General features: G+C 41.1%; 1 protein-coding gene across 3 annotated transcripts in view; it reads left to right on the top strand.

Moving 5' to 3' along the window:
* LOC126386423 (IQ motif and SEC7 domain-containing protein 1-like) overlaps nt 1-25,772 on the top strand; it is a 240,635-nt gene that overhangs the window by 73,291 nt on the left and 141,572 nt on the right. The window contains exon 1 of one of the 3 annotated variants that reach the window (XM_050038774.1): nt 10,506-10,633. The exons of 1 other annotated variant lie outside the window; for it this stretch is intronic. In XM_050038774.1, the coding sequence (XP_049894731.1) occupies nt 10,596-10,633 (38 nt within the window). In that variant the 5' untranslated portion in view covers nt 10,506-10,595. Of the gene's footprint in view, nt 1-10,505; nt 10,634-16,546; nt 16,686-25,772 lie in introns of those variants that run through there. One more of the 3 variants, XM_050038772.1, reaches the window with a different exon arrangement.

The raw sequence follows: 25,772 nt of genomic DNA on the forward strand, positions 1-25,772 counted from the left end.
ATATATATATATATATATATATATATATATACATCATCCATTACATATATATATATATATGTATATATATGTAATGGATGATGTATAGTGAGCCGGTGACTGTTGAAAAATAACTCCCGACAGGGGAAGAGGGTGGGAGTGGATGAACCCGGTTAAAGAGTACCCGCCCGGACGGGACGCTCTAAAACTAAAGCGAGCGCGCCTACAAGGAGGCAGGGATCATTTCATTGGTCAACAGTAAATCTGGCATTCTGTTGGTTGGGGGATTTTGACAGGGTTGTTACACAAAACAATCCAAGCGCAGGGCAGAAATCTGAGAGCAGAAATTCCGCAAGCGCACAGAAACAGTTTGAGCGCGAGGAGAAAAGCTGAAGCTTGAGCAGGAAATTTGTGCAAGCAACATGGTATCTGAGTGCGTGCAACGTGGTATCTGAGTGCAAGCAACATGGTATCTGAGTGCGAGCACACAGTTTGAGCAGAAACAGAGTAGATCCAAGCACAAGCAGAGGCTATTCGAGTGCGAGGGCAGGGTTTTTGAACGTGAAATCAATAAATAATGCTCTCAAACTGATAGACCACTCTCTTGAATAAAGATAGGGATAAAGCTCCATAGACCCCAACAATACCATAATGTTGTGCTTTTGACCCACTGAGCTTTAACACATTGCTTCTGTAGTGAACCTGGCTTTTGGGTTTTCCTATCTTCTCACTTCTTCCTAAAATAAGCCCCAGGTTTCATTTACCTACCATTTCTCTCAGACCAACATCTATAAGCCTGAGGGTCCAGTCTTCTCTCGCTGAGTCCACACAGTGTTAATCTCTTTACTTAAAGGATTTTTTTTTTTTTTAACCGTCAATAAAAGACAGAAGTGCAAACATTCTGGAAAAGCCTCTTGGGTAAAAAGTGAAAACTGCCACCTTAAAGCCACAGTGTGTAGGAATTTCTCCCATCTAACGTTGAAATTATATATTGCATTCAAACAGATAGCGCACTCTAGCGCCTCCCTGTTTCAAACGCGTATTGCAACAACGGTAGCCACTGTGTACTGTGTGTAAGTTATGATAACACTGATGACAATGTCATCCGATACTTCATGGAGTATTCATTCAGGCTCCTACACAGACACACGCAACGCGAGTTGACAAACCCCTCCTCACCATGCTGGCTGTGTTTACAACGTAGGGCTGTTGGGGCAGGTGTAAATTTGAAATTTGAAATTTATTTATTCAGGATAGCCCCTTGAGATTGATCATCTCATTTTCGAGGGGTTCCTTCCACAAAATGATACGAACAATACAAAGTCAAAATGAGAAAAGATAGAGTGTAACACATTACCGGACATGTACATACACACGCACACTTACACAGACACAAACACAGACGAGGCTGCCTAACTCCAGCTACTCCACAACCAGCCATATCTCAACTTAGAAAAAAGAATAAAATGAATAAAATAAAATAGTAGAAAATGATTAAATAACATTCATTAATTATACATATACCTTCAAGTAAAATTCATGCTTACAGTAGATCAAACACAATGGTATAAAAGGAGAAAAAAAACAGAAACAAGAACAAGATGTTTGTAAATGGATTAGTAATGATGCTTTAAAAATGTGAAAAGAAGAAATAGACCTAAGCAGGCATGGAAGATTGTTCCAATCAGACGGAGCTTTGAATTGAATGCACGACGACCGGAGTTTGGAAAAAGAGGTGATCAGTATGCCTTAGGTTGTACTGTGTACTGTAAGGAATTAGAAATTGTGAATGCATTTATGAATAAATAATAACCAATGAAAATATCTTCGGGCTTTCGGAGTTAACCAATTCAGAGACTCGTAGAGAATACAGTGATGAGTTCTATAAGAATATCTCACACAAATTTACAGAGACTATTGTAGAGTACTGTAACAGTGTGTTCACACTGGGCGCAAATATTCGCCTCGTTCTACAAGCGCGAGTTTGACCGCTGGAATATTTGTTTTTACTCGCGACATTCACACGAGTCATTCGCACAAGTAACAGTGTGTTCACACCGCTAGTAAATCAGACAAGTATGCCAGCCGGAAAGCAAGCTACATCGGTTGTGCTAACTGGGGCTAATGCTAGTGCTAACTTTGTTGATAGAAACGTACAGCCGATAGTTGGAATCAATTTTCAAAACTTACCAGGCAGACCGACCTCCTCACTCACTTTCCTCCACGCCAGGTCCTTCTTGGTCCGAAGCTTATAATTTGGGGACGTAACGTCATAAAGCTCAAGGTGGCCACAAACAGCTATTATTAGCTTGTCCTCCATTTTCGGAACAACGCGGGGCAGTTGTTGACCATTGAGGTCCATCCAGATGTGGCAGAGAAGTGTGTGAAGGCTACCTGCATTCTCCATAACCCAGACACCTGCAGTGAGGGCGAGCATCCCAGTCGCCGTCGGTGAAGTGGAGCCTGCATTGAATATTAGCACCAAAATAAATATCCATCCGTCTCCGGTGAGTTTTTTGCGTGTGAAAATCAATAAATATTCACTGTATCCGGCAAGTCACATGTCGCCTGAATGGATGTTGTTTACTACAGCGAGACAGTGGCAGTTTTTGGCGTGTGAAAATCAATAAATGTTCACTGTATCCGACAAGTCACATGTCGCCTGAATGAATGTTGTTTACTACAACGGCAGCAGCACGTCAGTGATGTCGGTGACGACAGGAAAATCTCAACGCTGATAGGCTGCCCTGACACAGCATCAAGCGAATATTTCACTCGAGTTCAATATTTTGAACTTGCGCGAAGAGGCGAATGACGCGAATTTCGCGTGTTTGCTCCATTCGCATCACGTCATTTGCGTCGTGCCATTCGCGTCATTTGCGCCGCCGGCACAAATTTGCGTCTATTCGCGTCTTTACATTGACTTTGTATGTAATCTTATCGCGCGAAAAATTCGCCCCGGGCCTGGTGTGAACACACTGTAACAGGGCGAAGATTTGTTTCTGTGGTGTTCTGATAGATAATATCTGCATAGTCAAGTATGGGGAGTATTAATTATGTTATGATTCTTTTACGGACCTGTAATGTAAAACAATCAATGGAACGATACAATAGTTTCAAACGACAGTAGATTTTCTTTGTAATTGAATCAATATGAGGTTTAAAAGATAATTGAGAGTCAAGCCAGAGGCCCAAATATTTAAATTCATCAATTTTTTACAATGGTGCTCCATCAAGAAAATTTAAGGACCAATCTTTGGATAAGGAATCTGATCAAGTACTCGATATCATGCTGTAAGATTTTTTCTTATTCAGGAGAAGCTTGTTTGATGAGAACCATTTTTTAACTAAAATAAAATTGGATTGTAAGGAGTGTTTAATTTGTGAAATTTCAGGTTTGGAAGAGTAAATAACAGTGTCATCAGCATAAAGATGAATTTGACAGTTGGAACAGATTTGTGGAAGATCGTTAATAAAAATGGAATATAAAAGAGGGCCCAAGGATGAGCCTTGTGGCACACCTTTAACTATGGACTTGAAGTCCGACTGAGTGCCCTGAAGAGACACACTGGCTTCTGTAATGAAAAAAAGAATTAAAAAATAAAATGGATTCAGTTGAGAGACCAATAGCATACAGCTTGTCCAAGAGGAGATAGTGATTGACCATATCGAAGGATTTTGATAGATCAATGAATATGGCACCAGTAGGCATGTTATTGTCAAAAGAGGATAATATGTCATTATTGAATTTTGTAAAAGAGCAGTGGTCGTCAAGAAATAGGGTCGAAAACCAGATTGGCGTGGAGATAGAATATTGCAATCATATAGAGATTTGGATAATTGATTAAAAATAAGTTTTTCAAATATTTTTGCAATACTATTAATAATTGAGATGGGTCCATAGTTGTTAATATCTTGGGGGTCGCCACCTTTATGTGGAGGGGTTACTCTGGCGCATTTCTAAGATGAGGGAGTTTCACAGGTAATCAGAGATAAATTAAACAGATCAGACAGAGGAAATGATAGGACATGAGAAGCCAATTTAAAGAATTGAATCTCCAGACTATCTGGACCACAACTGCTCCCAGAGCTTAAACCTTCAATGACCCGTTGAACCTCAGTTGGGGTGATAGTTCTAAAGGAGAAGGAACTGCTGCACTTATCATTAGTTGAGGTGAAATCAAAGTAATGATTACGAGAACGAGAATTGACAATTGATGAGAAATGCTGACTAAAGGCCTCAGCAATTAATAATGATTAACTAATACTTTCATCGTTGATTCTAATATGAGTAGTGGGTTTTTTTGTAGATTTATTAGTTACACTATTAATTATCTTCCAGAATTGTTTTGGGTTCTTAAAATTGGCAGTTAGACAATCTTTATAGTAACTGGATTCAGCATTTCTTGTTTTAGTTGTACATTTATTCCTCAAATCTTTATAGGCATTCCAATCAGAGGCATCCTTTTTTGCTCGATATTTTTTCCAAGCCCTGTCTCTTTGTTTAAATAAAGTAATAAGATCTCCTTTGATCCATGGTAAATGTCTACCTTGACTCTAATTGTTGACCAAGGTGCATGTTTATTTATAACCTCAACAAACTCAGTGTAAAAGAAATGCCACGTATCTTCAACATTTGGTATTAACTGAAACCTCTCCCAGTTTATGTTTAAAATGTCATGAATAAGGAGTTCAGAATTAATATTATTAGTTTTTCTTACTTTGATAAATTTAGGAGGAAGATGAGGCATTTTGATCTTCCAAACACAAAAAACAATGGAGTGGTTACTGAAAGAATCAGGTAATACACCAGATTGAATAGTAATAATAATAATAAACCGAAACAAACCAATCACGTCTTGTCTTTTGACAACTGACAAGTGGCTCAACCTCACACACCTCATCCCTCTCCTCGCATCACTGCTGGCCTGTGATTGCATTACCTTTCTCCTTCAGCAGCTCTTTCTATCTGAGAAAGGCTACCCCAATGTTGACCCTCGTTTTTTGAATTCGCCGGTCACGTTGCCTTTTTGATTCCCTTTTGCGCTTTCTTGGCGACGAGGATTCTGTCTCCCATGATGCTGCATATGCATGATCCTGCATCATGCTCAAAGAGTGGGACTTTGTTATGCTGCAGTAGTGCTGGGATAGTAGCGAAGCACCTCTTGCTCCTCTTGCTCCTCTCCTTTGGCTTCTCAGTCATGCAGCGCTGGCCTGGCTCTCAACGAAAACGCCGAAGGCGGGGCTGTATGTCCCTTGCTGGAGGATGTATTCTCAAGATAGTGAAACGTTATAGAACCCCCCAGACAACTTACCTGCACAATGTACAAACAAATTCTCCTTTTACGAGAATAAGTCAGATTATTGGTGGAGGTAATAGTACACCAGTGATGACATATTTATGAATGCTGACATCAATTTTGCCAATAAACAACTGAAAATGTTACACAATGTCCCTTTAAAGCCAGAAGGAAGCTAACGGCATCTTTTTATTCCTGCTTTTATTCCCACCCACTCATTGACTGTAACTGAAGGAGTGGAATAAGATGGAAAGGGCCCAACGTTTTCCAGAACTTTCCTCTGGTAAGGTTTTGTTTGTGTCCGTCTGCATAGCATTAACACCCTCACATACTGCTTCATGTTGCAAAGTGTGAAACAGGGCTGCTGATCCCTGCGATGTCACAGGCTGTCCTGCTTTCAGAGGCTTATGGAGAAAAGGTAGCAAGCTGCTTTATCCTCATTAGCATCATTACATTATGACGTGCCTCTAGCTATTGTTGTCTTTCTCTGTCTCCAGCCCTCCCTCTGCCTCCCTTGTTTTTCTGCCATTCTCTGCCTCTCACTTAGCATCAGGTGAAAGAAGATGATGCGTGTTTGATTTAATTTGCAAGGGAGAGATGCAATTGAGGAGAGACATGGAGATGCAGGGGTGGTAAAGGACATGTAAGCAATTCCCTCACTGTATCCTTTTCCCTCTGAAAGTGATGCAACCACAAAAGCCACCATTCAGATGCTCTTGAGCAAACTACTTGACTAGTCAGCCCAGTGAGGCCAGCACTGGCTGCAGGGTTAAAACCAAATGTTGATGAAAGCCCAAATACATGTTTAAAACAGACATCAAAGAGCGCATATCATCAGGCAGCTGTGCTCAGTCATACTTTAATGTTCTTTGCCTCTGAATATTAGTCCCTCTTTAAAAACAGTTCATCCCAAAATCAAAAATGCATATTTTTCCTCTTACCCGTAGTGCTGTTTATGAATCTAGATTGTTTTGGTGTGAATTGCAGATTGTTGGAGATATTATCTGTAGAGATGTCTGCCTTCTCTCCAATGTCATGGACCTAGATGGAACTCAACAACAAAAAACACATTTGAAAAACTATTTTCTTTCTACCAAACTACACCCATCAACCGCATCACCGTTGATGGGTGTAGTTCAGTAGAAAGAAAAATAGTTCCTGTCTGTGGATTATTTTGAGTAATTGGGTCATGATTACTGAAAAGAGACATTGATGTTGAGGTATTTTTTTTTGTTTGTTTGGTGCTTTCAGCACCACAAGCTGAGTGCCATCTTGGTAAATTATATTCAAGAGAAGGCAGACATCTCTATGGTTGATATCTCTTACACTTAGAACTAGATTGTTAATAGCACTACAGAATTTTTGATTTTGGGGTAGCTGTCCTTTTAAAGGTGAAGTGTGTACGATTTAGGAGGATTTGGTGGCTTCCAGCAATGAATTGCACATTGCAATCAGCTAAAAACTTCTGCTGGCCAGAATTCTTTCAGTGTTCATTGTTCAGGGCATTTTTATCGGAAGCCATTATCCACAGAGGTCTCTTCTTCTCCAAAACAAATGCACCAGGCGATTAGAATTGCTAAAAACGCTGAGTAAAGCAGTTTCACTTTACAAATCAATGATTCTCGGACACTATTTGGCACCTTGGGGCTCCCCCCAACATGCTATTGTGTGCTCTCACAAATACATGTGTACTCACCTTTTTTTCTGATCCAGACACTCAGGAGGTTTTTACTATGACCCGAATTATTCACAGAGGTCTCTTCCTTTCCTAAACAAACAGACCTGCCACTTTAAACTGGTAAAACACCAAATAATGCATTTTCATATTACAAATCAGTGTATTTCCAACGGACTTTGGCATGTCACTGTGGGTGGCTACTGCAACACATGCTTATGTGAGGTCAGCTTTTTTGCTCCAATAACATAAGATCAAGACATTCAGAAGGTTTTCACCAGAAGCCAAAGTATCCACACAGAGGCCTCTCCAAAACAAATGGACCAGGTGATTTAAAACACTAGAAACACTGAATAAATCTTCACATTACATATCAGTGTAACTCCAGCACTGCACATTGCAGTTGGGCTTCTTACTATGGTAGCCAACACAAAAAACCGAACAGCCTTATCCGGAGCTAGTGTATGGTTTGTCCATTCTGGGCTACTGTAGAAACATAGCTATGCAACATGGTGATCTCCATAAACAAAGACCTGCTATCTATGGATATATAAATGGCTCATTCTAAGGTAAGAACACAACAATTCCTTTTTTCAGATTATTATACACTAAAGAAAACATACTTAGTATATTATCCTCAATTTCTGCCAATATATCCCCCTAACTCCTACACACTGGTCCTTTAAATATAGTACCTGGGTCTTTAACAGGGGGTCTGCGACTCCTAGGGGGCCCTCAGAGAATTTACCTAACATTAATAATAGGCTAACTGTTGTGAATTCTTGTGCAGCCATGTGAGGTAGCTAATGCTAAATTGCCATGCAGCACTTACACATAACTGCAAGATGGACTAGTTAGCTGACAGTTAGGTACTGTGGCTCAGAGGCAGAGTGGGTCATCCACCAATTGGAAGATCGGGGGTTCAATTCCAGGCTCCTCTTGTCTGCATTTCGAAATAAGCCTTGAGCAAGATACTGAACCCCAAATTGCCCCCGACTGGATGAGTGTGTTTGAAAAAAAAAAAACCTTGGCACCTTGTATAGTATCCTCGGCCAGCAGTGTATGAATGGGTAAATGTGACTCGTAGTGTAAAAAGCGCTCTGAGTGGTCGGATGATTAGAAAGGCACTATACAAATACAGGTCCATTACTATTGTAAAATATTGGCAAATTAGCTGTATTATTATTTAAATTATATAGACACTCTTGTGATCAGTCCTTTTGTAACTTTTGTAACAGGGCAAGAGACTTTGACACCTTTATCATCCGCCTTATGCCTGGTTCACACTATACAACATTTTTGTCTGTTCTGACAGTCACTATGTCACATTATGCGATTGTGGAGTCATAAAATCGTGCTGTGACTTGGCTGACAGACATGACTCACTACACGATGGTCCATACCAATTATCCCCGGTCGTCTTTCACTACGTGTGTGATGTCATCAGGTTATTATTGTCCTATTTTTATTTTTATTATTATTAATATTATTGTTACTATTATTTCAGTCACTGTGGCTGTTCATGTGCCAGCTGAAATGTTGTTGTAGTAACGTTAAGAGTGCCACCAGATGGCAGGAGCTACATTTGAAATTCTGCATGCAAACTATGACAGTCACTGAATCCTCCACAACAAGTTCCTGTAAATGTTTCCCGATAAAACTAAGTAAAAGCCACTATTTTTTAATTTTATTACCATACGTCCGTCTCCATTATGAAGAAATCTCTTATGTCTCCTATGTCCTATTATGAAGAAGTAACATTGTTTGCTAGCTTGATGCTAACGGCAGTACTCACCGGATTGATAAAAACCCTCTGCTGTTTCACACTATAGTTTTTCCCTTTTTACTTTGTGTGGTAACATCCCTAGAGGAAATATCAAAAACCTGAAGGTGTTGTTGTCGTACATTAGTACAGCAGCAGATCGCTCTGTGTTTCTATAGGTAAAAGTGACAGCTGTGATGAGAAAAGTCATGAACGACAAAAAGAAAACCAAACATGCTAGCCTTTCTGTTGGAACGTCCTGAGGCATCCCAGATGCTGCTGCGGTTGTCGTCTACTGACACACTACACGAGATGAAAGGATGGATTATCTCGTACGACACTCATTGTCATTCACAATCTGAGCCGTCACTGTACGACGCTGCGTCGGGCTGATATCATGTAGTGTGTACGAGGCACTCCTAGCCATTCTACAGCTGCTGCTGACTTAGCAACTACACGCAAGTACAAACCAAAGACTTGAAAGTATTCGGAGAATCATCTCAAGTGCAACTCTTTCAGTCATTCATTCTTGTTTAGTGTCAAAGTCACAATTATGATAAAATGCAAGAGGGTAGCCCTTTTGCAAGTCTCCTAAAAAGGTGGCAGTACAAAACTAAATCACTGAAATCCCCCTTTAAAACACAATATTGGAACCTGTCACCACTCTGGAGCTGAATGGCAGGTCTTTCAAGAAGGGGACTAACACCAGAAAACAAACAACACTAAGCTTTTTATGTTAATGCTGTTCAATTAGTTAACAGTGGCTGATGTTTGAGCAAGGGCGATGGTAGTGCAGTGGTTGGCATTGTCGCCTCACAGCAAGAGGGTTCCTGGTTCGAACCCTGGAGCCTTTCTGTGCGGAGTTTGCATGTTCTCTGCGTGTCAGTGTGGGCTTCCTCCCACAATCCAAAGACATGCACGTCAGGTTAATTGATGACTCTAAATTGGCCTTAGGTATGAATGTGAGCGTGAATGGTTGACTGTCTCTATATGTCAGCGATAATTTGATGACCTGTCCAGGGTGTACCCTGCCTCTCGCCCAATGTCAGCTGGGATAGGCTTCAGCACCCCCGCGACCCCAACAGGATAAGCGGTTATGGAAAATGAATGAAATGAAAGGGTGTTTGAGCAAATGCAATTGACTGATGAAATTTGGCTGAAAGCCTGGGAATGTTTCAGTTAGTGGTTTTTAACTTGAGCACTGGAGTAAAAGAGACCTACACTTTCCATTATGATTTACTGGCAAACATGGAACTTAGGAAATTTTTGTGGTTAAAAACTGTCAGTAAACTTTTAGAGTCTGTTTTCGTTTTTGTTTTTAAAGCCTTTTTAGCATCCTGGCAAAAATTTGGTTTTAATCACATTTTAAGATAGAAATAGATAACAGATAAATAATTGTAACATATTACATAACATAATATCATATTTGTTCATGTTTACAACAATAATTTTGAATACAATAATCTTCAATAAAATAATCATACTACAAGGTATGACTTATTAGCAGAAAGTTTTTGTGCTCACTGATGAGAAAAAGACTTTCACCACTGACAAAAACAGCTTGCTGAAACTGCCAAGGAAAGCTTTAAACCTCACTGATGTTTTTATAGCCACTGAGCTAAATGGGGACGCCACCTGTCAGAGAGAGCCATTAGTGGAAAATCCCATTACCAGTAATCCTATAGGCCCAGTGGTACAAGCACAGCAACTAGTTTCTACTCTCTCCCTTTCTCTCCGTTTGTCCCTCCTGGCACCGCCAACAGTCGTGCTACCACATCCATCGTTGTGGCAGCAGATCTGTGAGTGCCAGGGTTAGAAGGGGACAGGACCCCTGGCAAACTTCCTCCTAGGTGGATAGAGAGGCTTGATCAGGATATTAATGCCGCTCCATGCCAGCTGCAGGTTACAGTCGCCACAGTAAGTCTCATCTTCTGAGGCCCTGCTTTTCTTTACAAAGACTGCTATTCTCTGTGTGCTTGGTTGGTTCAACTTCCCAGTATTGTCAGATTCAAGAATTGTGCTTCATTATTAGCTTGTTTTCAGCTAGTTTGGATAGATTCAACAATGTGGAAGATCACAGTATGACAACTTTTTAGTAGATAAGAAGCTTAGACCTTCATATTGATGCCGTGCTGCCATGTTGTAGCAGTGGGTCTCAGTCGACTATAGGAGCCATGTAGACCTCAATATCAGTGTAAGCTCATATATGGTGACTACTGATATGTGTCTGTAGCTCTGAGTATTATCAAACACTGTCAGGTACTAAAAGTTACTATTGAATGCCTGCTCAGATTTGTAATCTTGTTTAGTTATACAGCAGCATGCAAAAGTTTGGGTACCCCTGGTCAAAGATCCATTTACTGTGAGTACTTAAGAAAGTAAAAGATGACCTGATTTCCAAAAGGCAAAAAGTTAAAGATGACACATTTATTCAATATTTTAAGCAAGATTGCTTTTTTATTTTTATCTTTTACAGTTTCAAAATAACCAGAAAATGAAATGGGCCTGAAGCAAAAGTTTGGGCACCCTGCATGGTATCAAAGCTTCTAAACATGTTTTTTGTAGCCAACCAAGAGTCTTTCAGTTCTTGTTTGGAGGATTTTCACCCATTCTTCCTGCAAAAGGCTTCTAGTTCTGTGAGATTCTTGGACTGTCTTGCATGCGCTGCTCTTTTGAGGTCTATCCACAGATTTTCAATTATGTTTCAGTCGGAGGACTCTGAGGGCCATGGTAAAACCTTCAGCTTGCACATCTTGAGGTAGTCCATTGTGAATTTCGAGGTGTGTTTAGGATCAATGTCCGGTTGTAGAAGCCCTCCTCTCTTCATCTTCAGCTTTTTTACAGATGGTGTGATGTTTGCTTCCAGAATTTGCTGGAATTTAACTGAATCCATTCTTCCCTCTACCTGTGAAAGGTTCTCTGTGTCACTGGCTCCAACACAAGCCCAGAGCATAATCCATCCACTTCTGTGTGTAACAGCTGGACATGTGTTCTTTCTATAAAATTCTGCACACTTTTTTCTCCAAACATAACTTTGCTCACTGTATCCCAACAGTTCTATTTTCACTTCATCATTCCCCAGGACTTGTTTCCAGAAAGCATCAGGCTTGTTTCAGTGTTCCTTTGCAAACTTCTAACACTACATTTTGTGGTGAGGACACAGGAAAGGTGTTCCTCTGATGACTCTTCCACGAAGGTCGTACTTGTACAGGTGTCACTGCACAGTAGAACATTGCACCACCATTCCAGGATCTGCTAAATCTTCCTGCAGGTTCTTTAACAGTCAAAGGGGGGTTTTGATTTTCCTTTCTAACAATCCTACAAGCAGCTACAAGTTTTCTTGTTCATGCAGCCCTTAACTTGACCTCCACAGTTCCTGTTAACTGCCATTTCTTAATTACAATATGAATTGAGGAAACACCTACCTGAAAACACTTTGCCATCTTCCTATAGCCTTCTACCATATTGTGGGCATCAGTTATTTTAGTTTAAGAGTGCTAGACAGCTGTTTAGAGGAGCCCACAGATACTGTTTCTTGGGACAAGGTTTCAGGAGTCAGAGTATTTATAAAGCTTTGAAATGCATGATATGGCCTTTCCTAACAATGACTGTGAACAAGCCATAGCCCGAACACGCTACTTATGGTCTGAGACCCTGGTAAAAGTTGTCTGAGAAGTCAAATGTCTTGGGGTGGTCAAACTTTTGCATGGTGCTCCTTTCCTTTCCTTTCCTTCCCACTCTAAAATATTACAAAACAAAAATAACACTTTAATCTTACTGAAAATGTTGAAAAGCATGTTTCATCTTTAACTTCATGCTTTTTGGAGATCAGTTCATTTTCCGCTCACTTAACTATTCACAGTAAACGAAATTTGACCAAGGATGCCTAACCTTTTGCATGCCGCTGTAAGCTCGTTTGGCTTTAGACATTTTATATTTGTTATAAGTATAATAAGTTTACCATTAACGTTTGTCAATGGAAACCTGACTGCAAGTCTGCAGCCACGCTAGCTGCTCTATGAGGCTGTAGGCAGGCATAGTTGTGGTTTAAGCTAAATACTAATATCAGCAGCCTGTCAGTCTCACAATGGCAATGTTAACATGCTGATGCCTAGCAGGTGTAATGTTTACCATGTTCACTATCACAGTTTAGCGTGTTATTTACTATTTGCTAATTAAAGGTGCAGGATTTAGTGGCATGTAGCCGCGAGGTTGCAGAACTAAAATTTCCCCTGTGTGCAAAAATGTATAAAAAACTATGGTGGCCAATGCGGAAACAGGAAAACATGAAAACACAAATTGCCTTGCAGTGTTTGATTTGTCTGCTCTGGGATACTATACTTATTTTGAGGTAACAGAAATACAACAATTCTTATTTTCAGGTGATTACACGCAAAAGAAAACATAGTTCTGAATATTGTATTGCATTTCTCTTAATAGATACCCCCAAATCCACACAGAACCTTTAACACTAAGCGCAACGAACAGCTAAGGCTGATGGGGATGTCATTAGTGTTGCAGGTATTTGGTCATTTGGTATTGGACAACTTTAAATTTTGGTAAATTCTGGTTGTTACAATTCATAATGAGGAAATCATGTATATGGTAATATAGACTATCCAGTAACAGTTGACACCATAGACTGTATATAAAGATGGACGACGTGTCTACACTCCTCCACTGTACAGAAGTGAAGCTAAAATATACGGCTGCTGCCATCTTGCTCTGGTGACGTCATTCAAGCAGACTCACACAGTTGTCAATCGTGTTGTAAAATCCCAGTTTAAGTATCATTTGATATAAAAGATTTAATTTAATGGACTGGCTGCCAGCAACTTTAAAGGTGGAACATTTACTTGTAATTTTACTCAATGCATGAGTTGACGACGTGAATCCATCACCACACCTTAAATTCTAATATGACATTGACCATTCCATTAGATTTTATTGTCTCTCTTGGACAGTGTTGGGAATGTTACTTTGAAAAAGTAATTAGTCATAGTTACTCGTTACTTTCCCCAAGAAGTAACTGAGTTAGTAACTGAGTTACTGCACTATAGAAGTAACTAATTACCTGGAAAAGTAACTATAGCGTTATTTTTTTATAAAATGCTCAAATATGTCAAATTGCTTGGACACCCCCCTTAATGGAACTGTATGTAATGAAACTCAACACTGAATATGTTAAACGAATGAAATTGACACTTAATAGAATAAATCATTATTATAAATTATTATTAATAATTATTATAAATTATAAATATTGTACACTTATCTACAATACACTGCATTGTTTTGTGTGTGTGTGTGTGTGTGTGTGTGTGTGTGTGTGTGTGTGTGTGTAAAAATCTCCATTAATCGTGCAATGTAAATGTGAAAAGTCTCATTGACTGACTGTCAGCTGTCTGTATGTGGAGAAGGAGAGGGGTGGAGGGAGCGGAGCTGAGGAAACATCCTGCAGTGCGACATAGTATCATGCGTTTAAATAACTTATTAGACATATATTTAGAGAAAGGCAACGTTTAGAGAGCAAGCCCAAATAAGCAACTCCACTTTAGAAACAAGCCCAAAAAAACGCAAGCCGCGACTACTAATATTTGTAAGCAACTTTACAAAAAAAAAACAAGCCCAAAGTCGTGGTGAATAAGCAGACCTGACAATCCTGCTTGTGTGCTTGTGAATACCCGCCCTACTCTGCCTCTGATTGGTTTATGATGAAATTTTACTCTCCCTAAGCCAATCATCATCACATATGCAGTTGTCTCTCCCTCCCTTCCCCTTCCCCCTCACCTGCCCTCACCAAAGAAAAAACAACTTTAGAGCTCCGCTGAGAAGGAGCTTGCTTAGGTGAAAGTCGCTTCAGTGAACCCAGGTAAAGCCGAGTAACAGCGCATTTTATTGTGAGTAACGGTAACGGTGTTATAACAGAGGAGACAGTAACTTTTTTGATTACTCGTTACTGAAAAAAGTAGCGCCGTTAGTAACGCTGTTTATTTATAACGTCGTTATTCCCATCACTGCTTTTGGATGACATACACTTTTAGTAATGAGTGAATATTCAAGTCTATAAGAATATTAATTTTGACCATATTATGTGAATTGAGAGAGACTCTCACTGCAGCATGTTCTATTTTGTTCTGAAAATGTCAGCATACAACCCTATTCTGTGGATGATAAACGATGTGCAGACCTCTGTCTATGAGGAAATACAGCGAGTACTGGACGAGCAGTGAGTGACAACAGACCCATCCATGTTCAACAGTACTGTTTGCAGTGGAAACGCTAATGGACCTAGGGTATAGGTACCATGAAGGGTTACTTTTGGTTCCAAAGGTACTGTACTGAAAGTGTTAAGTGGAAACAGGGCAAATGTCAGAACAGGTGCCATCCCCATATGAAAAGCAGGTGGAAATATGATACTGATTGAAACTGAAATGAATATTACGTACGTATTACACATTCTGGCATCGGTTAAAGCTTACCGGGCCAATCGCAAGCAGCGGAGTGAATGCATTTCGTAAACAACCAACATGGCTACTGATTTTGAAACTGCGATGGTAAATGTGTTGAACGAACTGGAATGTACATTTTCTTTAAAAGCAGAGCAAACGGCTGCACTGAAAGCTTTTATTGAAAAAAAAGGATGTGTTTGCCGATGTGATGTGTTTGGGACTCAGTGAAAACCCAGTGGCTATTGTTGTTTCTCCGCTAGTTGCTCTCATGGAGGAACAGGTCAGGGAAACAACCAAGCTGGGAATCACAGCCATGCAACTCGGAGTCCACAGTGAGGAGGAAATCCGCAAAGACGGCAACACTCTTTCCCAGACATCATCACAGCTCATCTCCGCTGCAGCTTGCTGGTCTGTTTACAGTGGCGTTGTGCTAGCCTACGTCACACGTTTCATTTACTCTGATTGGTTTTCCGTCGTTCCAGTTGCGTAAAGGGGCACTTTGAGTGACAGCTGTTGATACCGCCCTCAGGAATAGAGGAAATGTACACTCCATGTCCAGATCCATTCGCGTTTTGCGAATTGGGTCTGGCAACGCCAGGCTACAACGATGGGGCAAGCATTGTACATGACAGACAAGGCAAACAAGTGTTTGACTGGGTGACTGCAGGCCACTTCCTGTTTCAAATTGAAGTCAATGTTTCAAATGAAAACCCCTCTGTCGTTTCATACACGGTCCACCAATATATTAGGATTTAACCTAGTTTTGTTTCATTTACTTGTGATTTCTGATTAAGCAAACAAACATTCCTGATTAGGTCATTTTACATAAAACATGTTTATTTTTAAGTCAGCTCTCCTAATGTTATAAGATATCTTATAATTACAATCATCACCATTTGTGCCAAAACCTTTAATCTTTGAACCTCTGTAGAATCAATCTTCTGTATCTGAAGACTTTTTAAGGAAGAGACCTTTTTTAACGGGAGCCTGATTGATTTTTGTCTGCACTGGTGCTTCACTTTCGTAATTTACCCTCCACTTCCCTACCAAAGAAGTCTGCGGATTTTCCCTGCAATCAAACTCAAAGCAGCTCTTCTCATTAATTACCAGACCTTCACAAAGGGATGAAGAAGTCAGTGTGTGAAATGGCTGAATTAAAAACCTACACACTCTTGGCTTCCAGTGACGGTGACTGGGTGCAGAAACAAACCTTGACCTTGCAGCACTGCCAGCAGAGGCAAGGACTCGCCGGGCTGCATCAGGCTGGACACACAACTCCGCCATGAGGGAGGGGAGGTGGAGAGAGAGAGCAAAGAGGGGAGGGGCAGAGAGAGTTGTGTGGAGAGAGTAACAGAGAGGTGGGAGAGAGCGGCTCAGAGCACAGGAGGCAGAGGGTGGAGAGGGCCCGAGCCATCTCTCTCTCTCTAAAGCTGGAGGTGAATGTGTAAGGATGGTCCCTCGCTTTCATCCTGCCACTCTCGACTGTGTCCTGGGCTGCTTACTGTCTCTCTCTGCCGGTAGGGCTGCTGCTTTCACTTCTCATCTTTCTGCTGATGTGTTTTTCTCATGTCATCTACCTACATATTGTGCTTCTGGCATGTGGCTGTGTGTGTCCTGTGTGGGGTGAAAATAGGAGAGGAGAGTGCTTCGGGCTGCATAAACTCTATTTACACTCGCTGCCGGTGCAGGTGTCTGGCAGAGATGACTGCAGCAGCTGCACTGGCATGCCCCCCCCCCCAATCCCCTCCTTTCATCTCTCTCCTGTAGTCTGATGTCATGGCAGCTGATGTTTGCTGGAGGACACCCACAGCTCGCTGCAAACCAGGACTGAAGGGATGTTTCAACTTCTCAGACAGTGCCTGGACTGTTGTTGTTGTTCTGCCCCCCCCCCCCCCCCCCCCCCCCGAAACTGGAGTATGGTGGGGAGAATATTGATTGCTGTTGTTTGGTCTTTTTTTTCTTGAACTCTGCTGCAGTCCTTGTCCTGTTTAGCTGAGCACAGGATGGCTGTGTGATGAATCCCTATTGATCCTTTAAACAGACCCAAGAATAGTTCATTACATCAGGCTGCTCTCTGCTGACCTAGACAACACTCCACTTACAAAGTAGATGGGCTCCTGTCCCATTATCCCCATTACTGCAATTGAGATGGAGGGTCACTAGCAGTCACTGCTTCGCCTTGCAACATTCCTCTTCATTGTGCATATCTTAATACAGTTTAATAGGTTTTAGCAAAGCACACATTAATTCATCAGTAATGAGTTTGGGGCTCTAGCCTGTGGCACAGGATTATGGGTGACTTGTGTGACCTTTGTGGATATAATTCCATCTCCAAGGCCAGATCGTTTTTTTTTTTGGTTCTTGGTGTATATCCTCAGGGGCACAATGTTCACGTTGGATAGATTATGCAGCATTAAGCTGCTTGGTATCTGATGATTCTACAATGATGAAATCCTCCGTGGTTATGAATTAAAATGGGCTGAGCTCTGTTGTTGTTCTATGCTCACAAGAATTCACGTGTAGTTCTTACTGAGTTTGCCTTTTTATTGGCTTTCATACCGCAGCTGACAGGAAAGAGGAAATTTGTTTTCTTGTCCAACATTCACCAAAACATTTCCTGCCTGCTCGGAATCTGCAACTCAGCCGTCCTCGGCAAAACAAAACTGATGATGCAAGAAGTGTTCAGAGAGGATAACACATCCAAATCTCTGCTGGAGGAGCTTTTTCCACTGCTGAAGTGCACTGAAGTGTTTAGGTTGGTTAAATGCAAAATACATCAGCATGTGTTAAATAAATCATAGGCCCATCAGACGAGTTTTCTGGAGCAGCATTCAGAGCAGGCAAGAGGGAGCCAGGAAGCTGTAACAAGCATCTGATGAGTCATCGCACGTTCCTTTTCAAAGGTGGAAGGTTAACGCCAGGTGGCCAGATGGAGGCTCGCTCTGCTGGCCTGTCATTCATTATTGCAGTAAGGAGACTCTACTCCAGGATAATGATTCTGATTGGAGTTTGCTGAGGTTGAATGGAATCCAAACCTAAGACACTGACTCATCGGTGTTGCCGCATGACATTTGTTTTCATCTTCAAAACTGAGTCCTAGTTATTGTGTTTGGAGAAAAGAATTTTAAGGGACTCATTTGATACAAAGAATAAACATTCGGGCTGCCAGAATGATGTGTCATTTCATTTATGCTCACCGTAGGTAGATAATTCAGCTCTCATTTGTAAACCTGATAATTGGCTGCTATCAGATGTAAACATCTACCACTGTCTAAGACATTGCATTTTTTCAATTTAATTCAATTTTATTTATAATGCCCAATATCACAAATCACAATTTGCCTCACAGGGCTTTACAGCATACGACATCCCTCTGTCCTTTGGACCCTCGCAGCGGATAAGGAAAAACTCCCCCCAAAAAATTTTATTGCAAAATTTTTTGCATGTTTCTTATACCCAATCTCATTACAGTCTCATTCCTAACAAAGTGATACCATTCTTACCTAAAAAATGGCATTGTTCTTTGTTGAAATGCTCAAAACAACCTACATTTACAAGTGACCTCATGTGGTTGTATGAATTATAGACCAATTTGTGGTGGAAGTCACAGTTACGTCACAGCAGTTGCGCGTGCATCATGGTGGCAAAAAAACAGCTAACCAGAAAGAAACAGCTGAGATACCCATAATAAAAATGTCTTGTGCCATTGGATGTCAGAACAGGAATACAAAAAAAGGTAACCTAAATTTTTATAGAAAACCATCACAGAGGATGTCGTTTGAAGCTAAACAAAGACCTTTATGGCTACTAGAATTTGATGTAAACAAAAATTACATTACATATACATTGCATATTCACATATGCAATTCATAGAGCCCCACAGTTACAGCATGAAATATATAGGCCTATATTTACATACTCCTAGTGGCAGCAGTACTTACATTGTTCTAAAATGCATTAAACATTGAAAAGAAGTGAATACTAACTGAGCCATGAAGTGCAGTTTGGTTTCAGTACATAGTTGTTTGACTTGTTTATGTCTTATAGCTTCATTTTATGTCCTTGTTGCTGGCTCGGCAGCACGTCTGTGCGTAATAAACAAAAATCATTTGACAAATCTCAATATTTGGACGTGACCACCAAGTACAAAACTGTATGCATAGAGAGATGTGTTTGCCTTGAGTGATTATTTTGTACAGACACTGGGTATAGGAAGATGTCCGGCCACTGTAACTCTGGCCTTTTAGTTGGATCCTTGACCATAAACATATGCACATACATACATTATGATCTATGTGTAGTAGAAAATAAAGTTTTGTCTCCAGTTAATTAAAATCTCAATATTCAGGCTATAATAACTGCTGAACACTCAGTAGGGAAGTGTGTGTTTGGCCTACATGAACTGAATTACTGACGTGGTGAAAGATAATTCATCATCACAAGGAATTGTGAAAACTCATGTTTATCAAGCATGAATTTGGCTTATTGTCCTTGGTTGATACTTGTGGAGACGTCCCCATATAATATAACTTCATGAGGAATTAACATTAGACAACTTTTTAACTACCTAGCAAATTAGCTAGCTGATACTGTCTGCTTATTAACTCCTTGATCATAATAGTATATGGTAATTTTTACCAAAAGAAAATGTGTCCTCTGTTTATGTTATTGAACAGATAGAGGCTCATAGAGATTTGTTTCTACCTCTCAGTGATCAGCCATACGTTGCGTGCTAGCTCCATTAGCTACATTGCTAATGCTAGCGAGCCTTTCATTTTCCTACCTGGATGCAAATGAACTGATCTAAACCAACCTGATCTGACAGAAATACGTGAAATGACCACGACCTCTTAACACCGCATTCTGTGATGGCAGGTTAATGGGTTAAAATTACGTGCCGGTACCACGGAAACAATGCCAATCTAAAGTCAATTAGGATCCTTTTTCGTGGTGGACACACGAATTCCCTGGTTCAACAACATCACGTCAACGTCGTTTTCCTCAATGATATCTTTAACATTTCTGTATTCACACAAGTGTATATATTATAGTGCTTTTAACATTTTATTTGGTGCTCACACCGACACCACTGCTGTCCCTTTCTTGGCTCCGCCCACAAAATATGTAATCGCTGTTTACAAACACATAAAGGGTATGGCTTTCACACAACTAACTGACAGAGTATCACAAGATTGTTAGTGTTCCTCGTGGTGCACCAAAATGCATGTGCGTGATACAGAAGACTGAGACAGACAAACCTTTACATTATCTCGGCAAAGGTCTCACACACCTGCTTGTGTGACAACATTTTATATTTAGCAACTTTGGCTTCTTTTGTTAAATGAAAAAAAAATGTTTGTAATTCCAAAGTAAAATATAGCTTTGGACATACTGAAAAAAACTTTTAAATGATATTGAGCCATACAGCCAGGGCTGGCTGTAGACTTTTGGGGGCCCTAAGCAGGAATTGGTTGAACTCTGACATTTTGATTGACACCTAACTTGAGCCAGTAGGAGCTTCCATACTGACAGTCTACACGTCAATAGGCAGAGAGGGCCTGTGTTGAAAGAAGTACATGTCCTACTGTCTAACATCTCAGAGCATATTAATGGCTAGATATTGGCCCGATGGCTTATGGGTCTTGTAGTCAATGGCACTTGGGAGAGTTTAACTTGTTCTTGCCATCATAGGCTGGTATAATTGTCATAATCACACATCAGTACATGAATCTCTCTCTTTTCTACCTCTTTTGCAATTGAGAATTATGTAGCCTACATTTGTAAATCACATTAGGGAACGGAGTAATGCTGGTTACCTGTGAATAGAGCTTTAGTTTAGAATAAAAAGAGCAAACTTTGTAGTAAGTGACTACAAATCTTTAAACTGTTTTGTCATAGGTATGAGGTCTTGATGAACAAACTCCACATTTCTTCTCATGTTAAAGCATCTCTTTACCATTTTTTTCATCCAACCAAATAAAGTGCACTAAAGGAACTGGACTTGGATGTAGCCATTACAGGACAGCCGTCGCATAGACACAGTTGTCTGCCTCTTCCTGCCCAGTAATAAGATGCATGGTTCAGTCAGTGTGCATGCAGATTACAGTCTGTTTATGCATGTGCAGCATTGGTCCACTGGGTGCCAGGGATTGGTGTCAACAGGTTGCCATTAGGCTCAGTAACATGTGGCAGAGGATTATTCCGCTGGTGCTGTCTCTGAGCTTTATTACAGCCATTACTGTCAGCAGACATGACAGGCGTTGTGGAGATGCTGTACATTGTGAACAATGGTGTGTCATATTGGGCTCTAGTTTCCCGGCACAGCGCAGGTGGCGCAGGGTGGCGAACCCCGCACAGACCTAGTTTCGAGCAGCGCAACCCGAGGCGTGCTCAGTTTGGTAGTTTGGCAGACCGAGGTGCACTGAGATGGGTGTGGCGGCGCAGCAGGGGGAGGTGTTGACATATCCAGCTTGGCACAGTGACAGTTTTGTGCCAAAAGGCTTTGCCGAAGGTGCGCTAAAAGCTCGCCATCTGAAACCAGGTCTACTGTCAACGCAGGGGGAGCGCAGCCGGTGTAAGCCGAAGTTTGGCTGACCGGCGGACAGTGCACACACGTCACCAAAACCTCACAGGCAGGTTTCCAGAATATCAGGCACATTAACGATGCAATAAACACCCAAAAAACCACTATTCAATGCAACTATCTGCAATCAGCACATAAATGTATCTCTATATCGACTGTCCCGTCACATCTGATGTCAGATCAAAGGGGATTGGCACCGTTTGGCACGTTTGGCACGCGTAATGGAAACCCAACCTGATTTGATTAACACAGCTGCAAACTAATGAGTTCACATCCCTCTCAGCCAACCACAAACAGCCACAGCATCAGATAGGGAGTATATATTCAGCATCTGTCATCTTAGAAAAGTCAAAAGAAAAGAAACAGAGTGAGACTGCGAGAGAGAAAGAGAGAGCGCGCGCGCACGAGAGAAACGCAACATTGATTTACAATTGTGGTGACCTCCTCCCAGGCTACCTTTGCATCATCAGCCCGTGGAGGTCTGCTCGCAGTTCCGTATATTCGGACACTGCGAGCTTGGACCTCCCGGACCAAAACATCAGTTTCCTCCTGGGAGGAGTTTGGCCGTCTGACGCTGCTGCTCTCTTCTGCCATGGCGAATTGAGTAAACTCTCATTACACCTTCGCGCGGCGCATTTAAGGGCGAGGAGAGGGGCTCATTCGATTGGTGTGATGTGTGTAAAACCCACTCCACGCCGGTAGGAGGGACGGAGGTGGGATAGAGGAGTAGCTGCGCCAGGGCGAATTGTGTGCCAAACTTACAAAATCCGCCTGGCCACACCCAGTTGGCGAAGCGCAGGTGCCTCTGCGAAACTAGAGCCCAATGTTTTAGTTTCACTGTTACAACCAGACTGCAGTTGCAAGTGAACGATTGCTCCTAAGCGTGACAATGAAGACACAACACAGGAAAATATTCCACATGTTGTTACAAGCTAGCTGTGGCTGGAGTGAATAATAGGCTCAAAGATGAGGCTTCTTGTTTGCATCTAAGATTAAATAATTTTATACTGTGATTGTGGGTCAGCTTACACATTTTAGATGTGTAATTCAGGTTTGCCTGCTGCATGCCTAATCTGCAAACAATAAGGCTGAAAAAAAAAAAAACAGTGCTGTTACTGTCTTCCACTGTGTTGTGTGTTGATGCAGTACAAATCCATGTTACATGCTGAGCCTGTACACCTGCATCTGATAGACTGGTGCTAACTTTGGTTGATGCTGGAAAGTATTCACCGTGAGCTTTTCAAAGCACAGTAATCAAACACCATTTTAAGTAATGTTATAAATAACATCTGAAACAGTATTACCTAACTGACTGGAATTTTATGATGTTTGATTGTGAAACTGGTTATCGTTTCACCAGTATTCGTATGTATGTGCAGGGCTCGACAGCGCAAGTGTTTTGGTCGCATTTGGTGCGAGTCGATAATTTCCTGTGCGACCAGAAAATTATATTCAGTAGAACCAGTTTTACAAAAATGTTAGTATATGCACTGTTTTATTGTTTAACTTGAACGGTAGTTGGTTTCTTTGTTGGGAGGGGGGTCTACAGACCGAGCAGCACGTTCTCCCGTTGTCTCTTACACAGACGCCGATGACGTCAGCATGCTGGCTGACTCTGTCATCTGTGGACATTCCCATAGGAAAGTTGTAATAGAACTAGTGCTGGCTCCCAGCGGCAGTGATGTGATTGGATCCAAAACCGTGTACTTCCGTACTTCCTCGACCAACAGCTGATTAGCTTTGCCTTACACCCACCTACACCAGAATTGCCGTTCCCCGTATTGTTGTCCGTAGTACAACAGAAAAGGAAGTGTTCAGTGCATCGCAAGAAGAGATTAAAATGGATATGATTTCATTTGATTCAGCTATATTGCAGAGCTGCAACGTCTCTGTTACATGTAACACACGTGCCGTACCTATGGCAACGCCGTCACATGGTCTGGATATCCCCGCCCATTTCTATTACAAAATGAAAGACGAATGTCCCCAGACTCTCATTCCGAAGTAAGGGAGGCTGGTCATGCGAGACTAGTTCTCCCGGTGCATGTGTCCGGGTCTGAGCGCAAGAGGTGATTAAAGTCCCGACATGAGCACGAGCCTGTTTCCTCTCGGTGAGGACAGGCGAGTGTTGTTTCACCGACTGAACACCGTCAACAAGGAGACACCTGACGCCACCCAGCTCCGTCCCGCCCCGCCGGGCCCTGCCGGTGTGTCACGTGATCACACCCACAGTCCGTGAGACAGTCTGTATGTCTGCCTGTCTGTCTGTCTAATTCCCAGTCGTCACTCTGAGTCCATACACTATAATATAAAGTGTGTGTATATTATTAATATGTGAAACATGTGCTGAGGTTAAATATGGAGGACAATAATAACTGTGACGTGTCAGTGAAAACATTTAGGTGAGACAGTCACAGTGAAGGAGACACTCTGGGCTCATTGTTATTATCTTTTTTCTATTTTTACAATCAATCTATTAATGGAGAAAATAATCAGCAGATTAATCCATAATTATATAATCACTGGTTAACAGTTTAAAATCAGACAAACTACCAGCAACATCTGGCTGTTACATTAATGAGCATTAACTCATATGATATATAAAAATATAACAATTTTATTTTACTGATTAAACTAACAAACTCTTGCTGGAGGAACATTTTTAGTGCAGGACTTTGACTGTAACTGGGTTTTTTTACTCGAGTACATGAGAGCTGAGTGCAGCTTGTGATTGCTGACCCCTCCTGGTAGATGTTTAGAAAAACACTGAAGTGTTTATGAATTATTATATTAACTTTGTGAGAATAAACAAGATAGGAAAGAATTAATCATAAACGGGGAGGAAAAAAAGTCAAAATAAATAAATGAATGAAATGAAATAAATAAGTAAGTTGTGATTTAGAGATACAAAGTTTCTTCCCTCGAGATGATGAAATGATTAACAAACAACAAAATAAGAAATTGTCTTGTTTTTCCAACAATAACCTGAAGGTTGAGCTCTGAGCTCACACACAACAGTGATTGTCTGGAATTAAGTGATAAGAAACCAGCTAATCCTAGCATTAAAGATATAACCGTTGGGACCCGAACTTGTAACAGTCCTCCAATTAAAGTATCAAAATGGCTATCAGAAATTTGACAATTTACATTAAATCACCTCGTGGGGCACCATTTCCGAAAAGGGAAAAATGATAGCCAGTTAATGATATCAGTCTCGTAAAATACACTAAACTATCAATTTGTAACTGATTAATAGTTAAATAAATAACTATAGCCAAAGTTGCCATATTGATAGTAAAAGTTAAAGAATATTGGAGTTCTTGACGCAGCAGAGGTTGACTATTCATTCATTCTTGTGCAATATTAAACAGACAGCAGGTATGATCCCAAAAGGTATTTATTCACAACAAAAGCAAAGCAAAACACGCACACATACACACACGTGTGTGTGTGTGTGTGTGTGTGTGTGTGTGTGTGAGAGACAGAGGCAGAGAGAGAGAGAGACAGACAGACAGAGAGAGACAGACAGAGAGGTGTGTGTGAAACAAATTCCGTCTGGCCTACAAAACAAAATGGCTGACAACAGAGAACTACAAGATGGCTCAACCAAAGATGGCTTCAGACCATGTGGTCAGTCAGGACAAAGACAAAGGAGATGAAGCAGGAACTTTGAATGTCCTCTTTTGGTTTAATTATGTTGAAAGCCAATATGTGAGTAAGTACATATGTGTATGCGATATGTGTTGCAAAAGGGTCCAGGTTAGTATAGAGGATGTGTGTAAAGCATTAGCAAACTAACATCACTTAGCATCAGTGAAGCCAACATCCTCCTGCCTACATCCTACCTCTGTTGAGGTTCAGGAAAAAGAGCCCTCTTCAATAGCTGAGGGTTCAGAGCGAGATGGAGAGAAGAAGTTTCTCCTTAAGTTGGCTTGGTGACATCATGGAGTCACATGTCACTGTGACAGTAGTGCCCAGTCAAGTTTGAAGACTGGTCTCTCACTTAGGTGTGACCATGAGG

Source organism: Epinephelus moara, chromosome 24 (genome assembly GCF_006386435.1).
Source record: "Epinephelus moara isolate mb chromosome 24, YSFRI_EMoa_1.0, whole genome shotgun sequence".
NCBI classification, from domain to species: Eukaryota; Metazoa; Chordata; class Actinopteri; order Perciformes; family Serranidae; genus Epinephelus; species Epinephelus moara.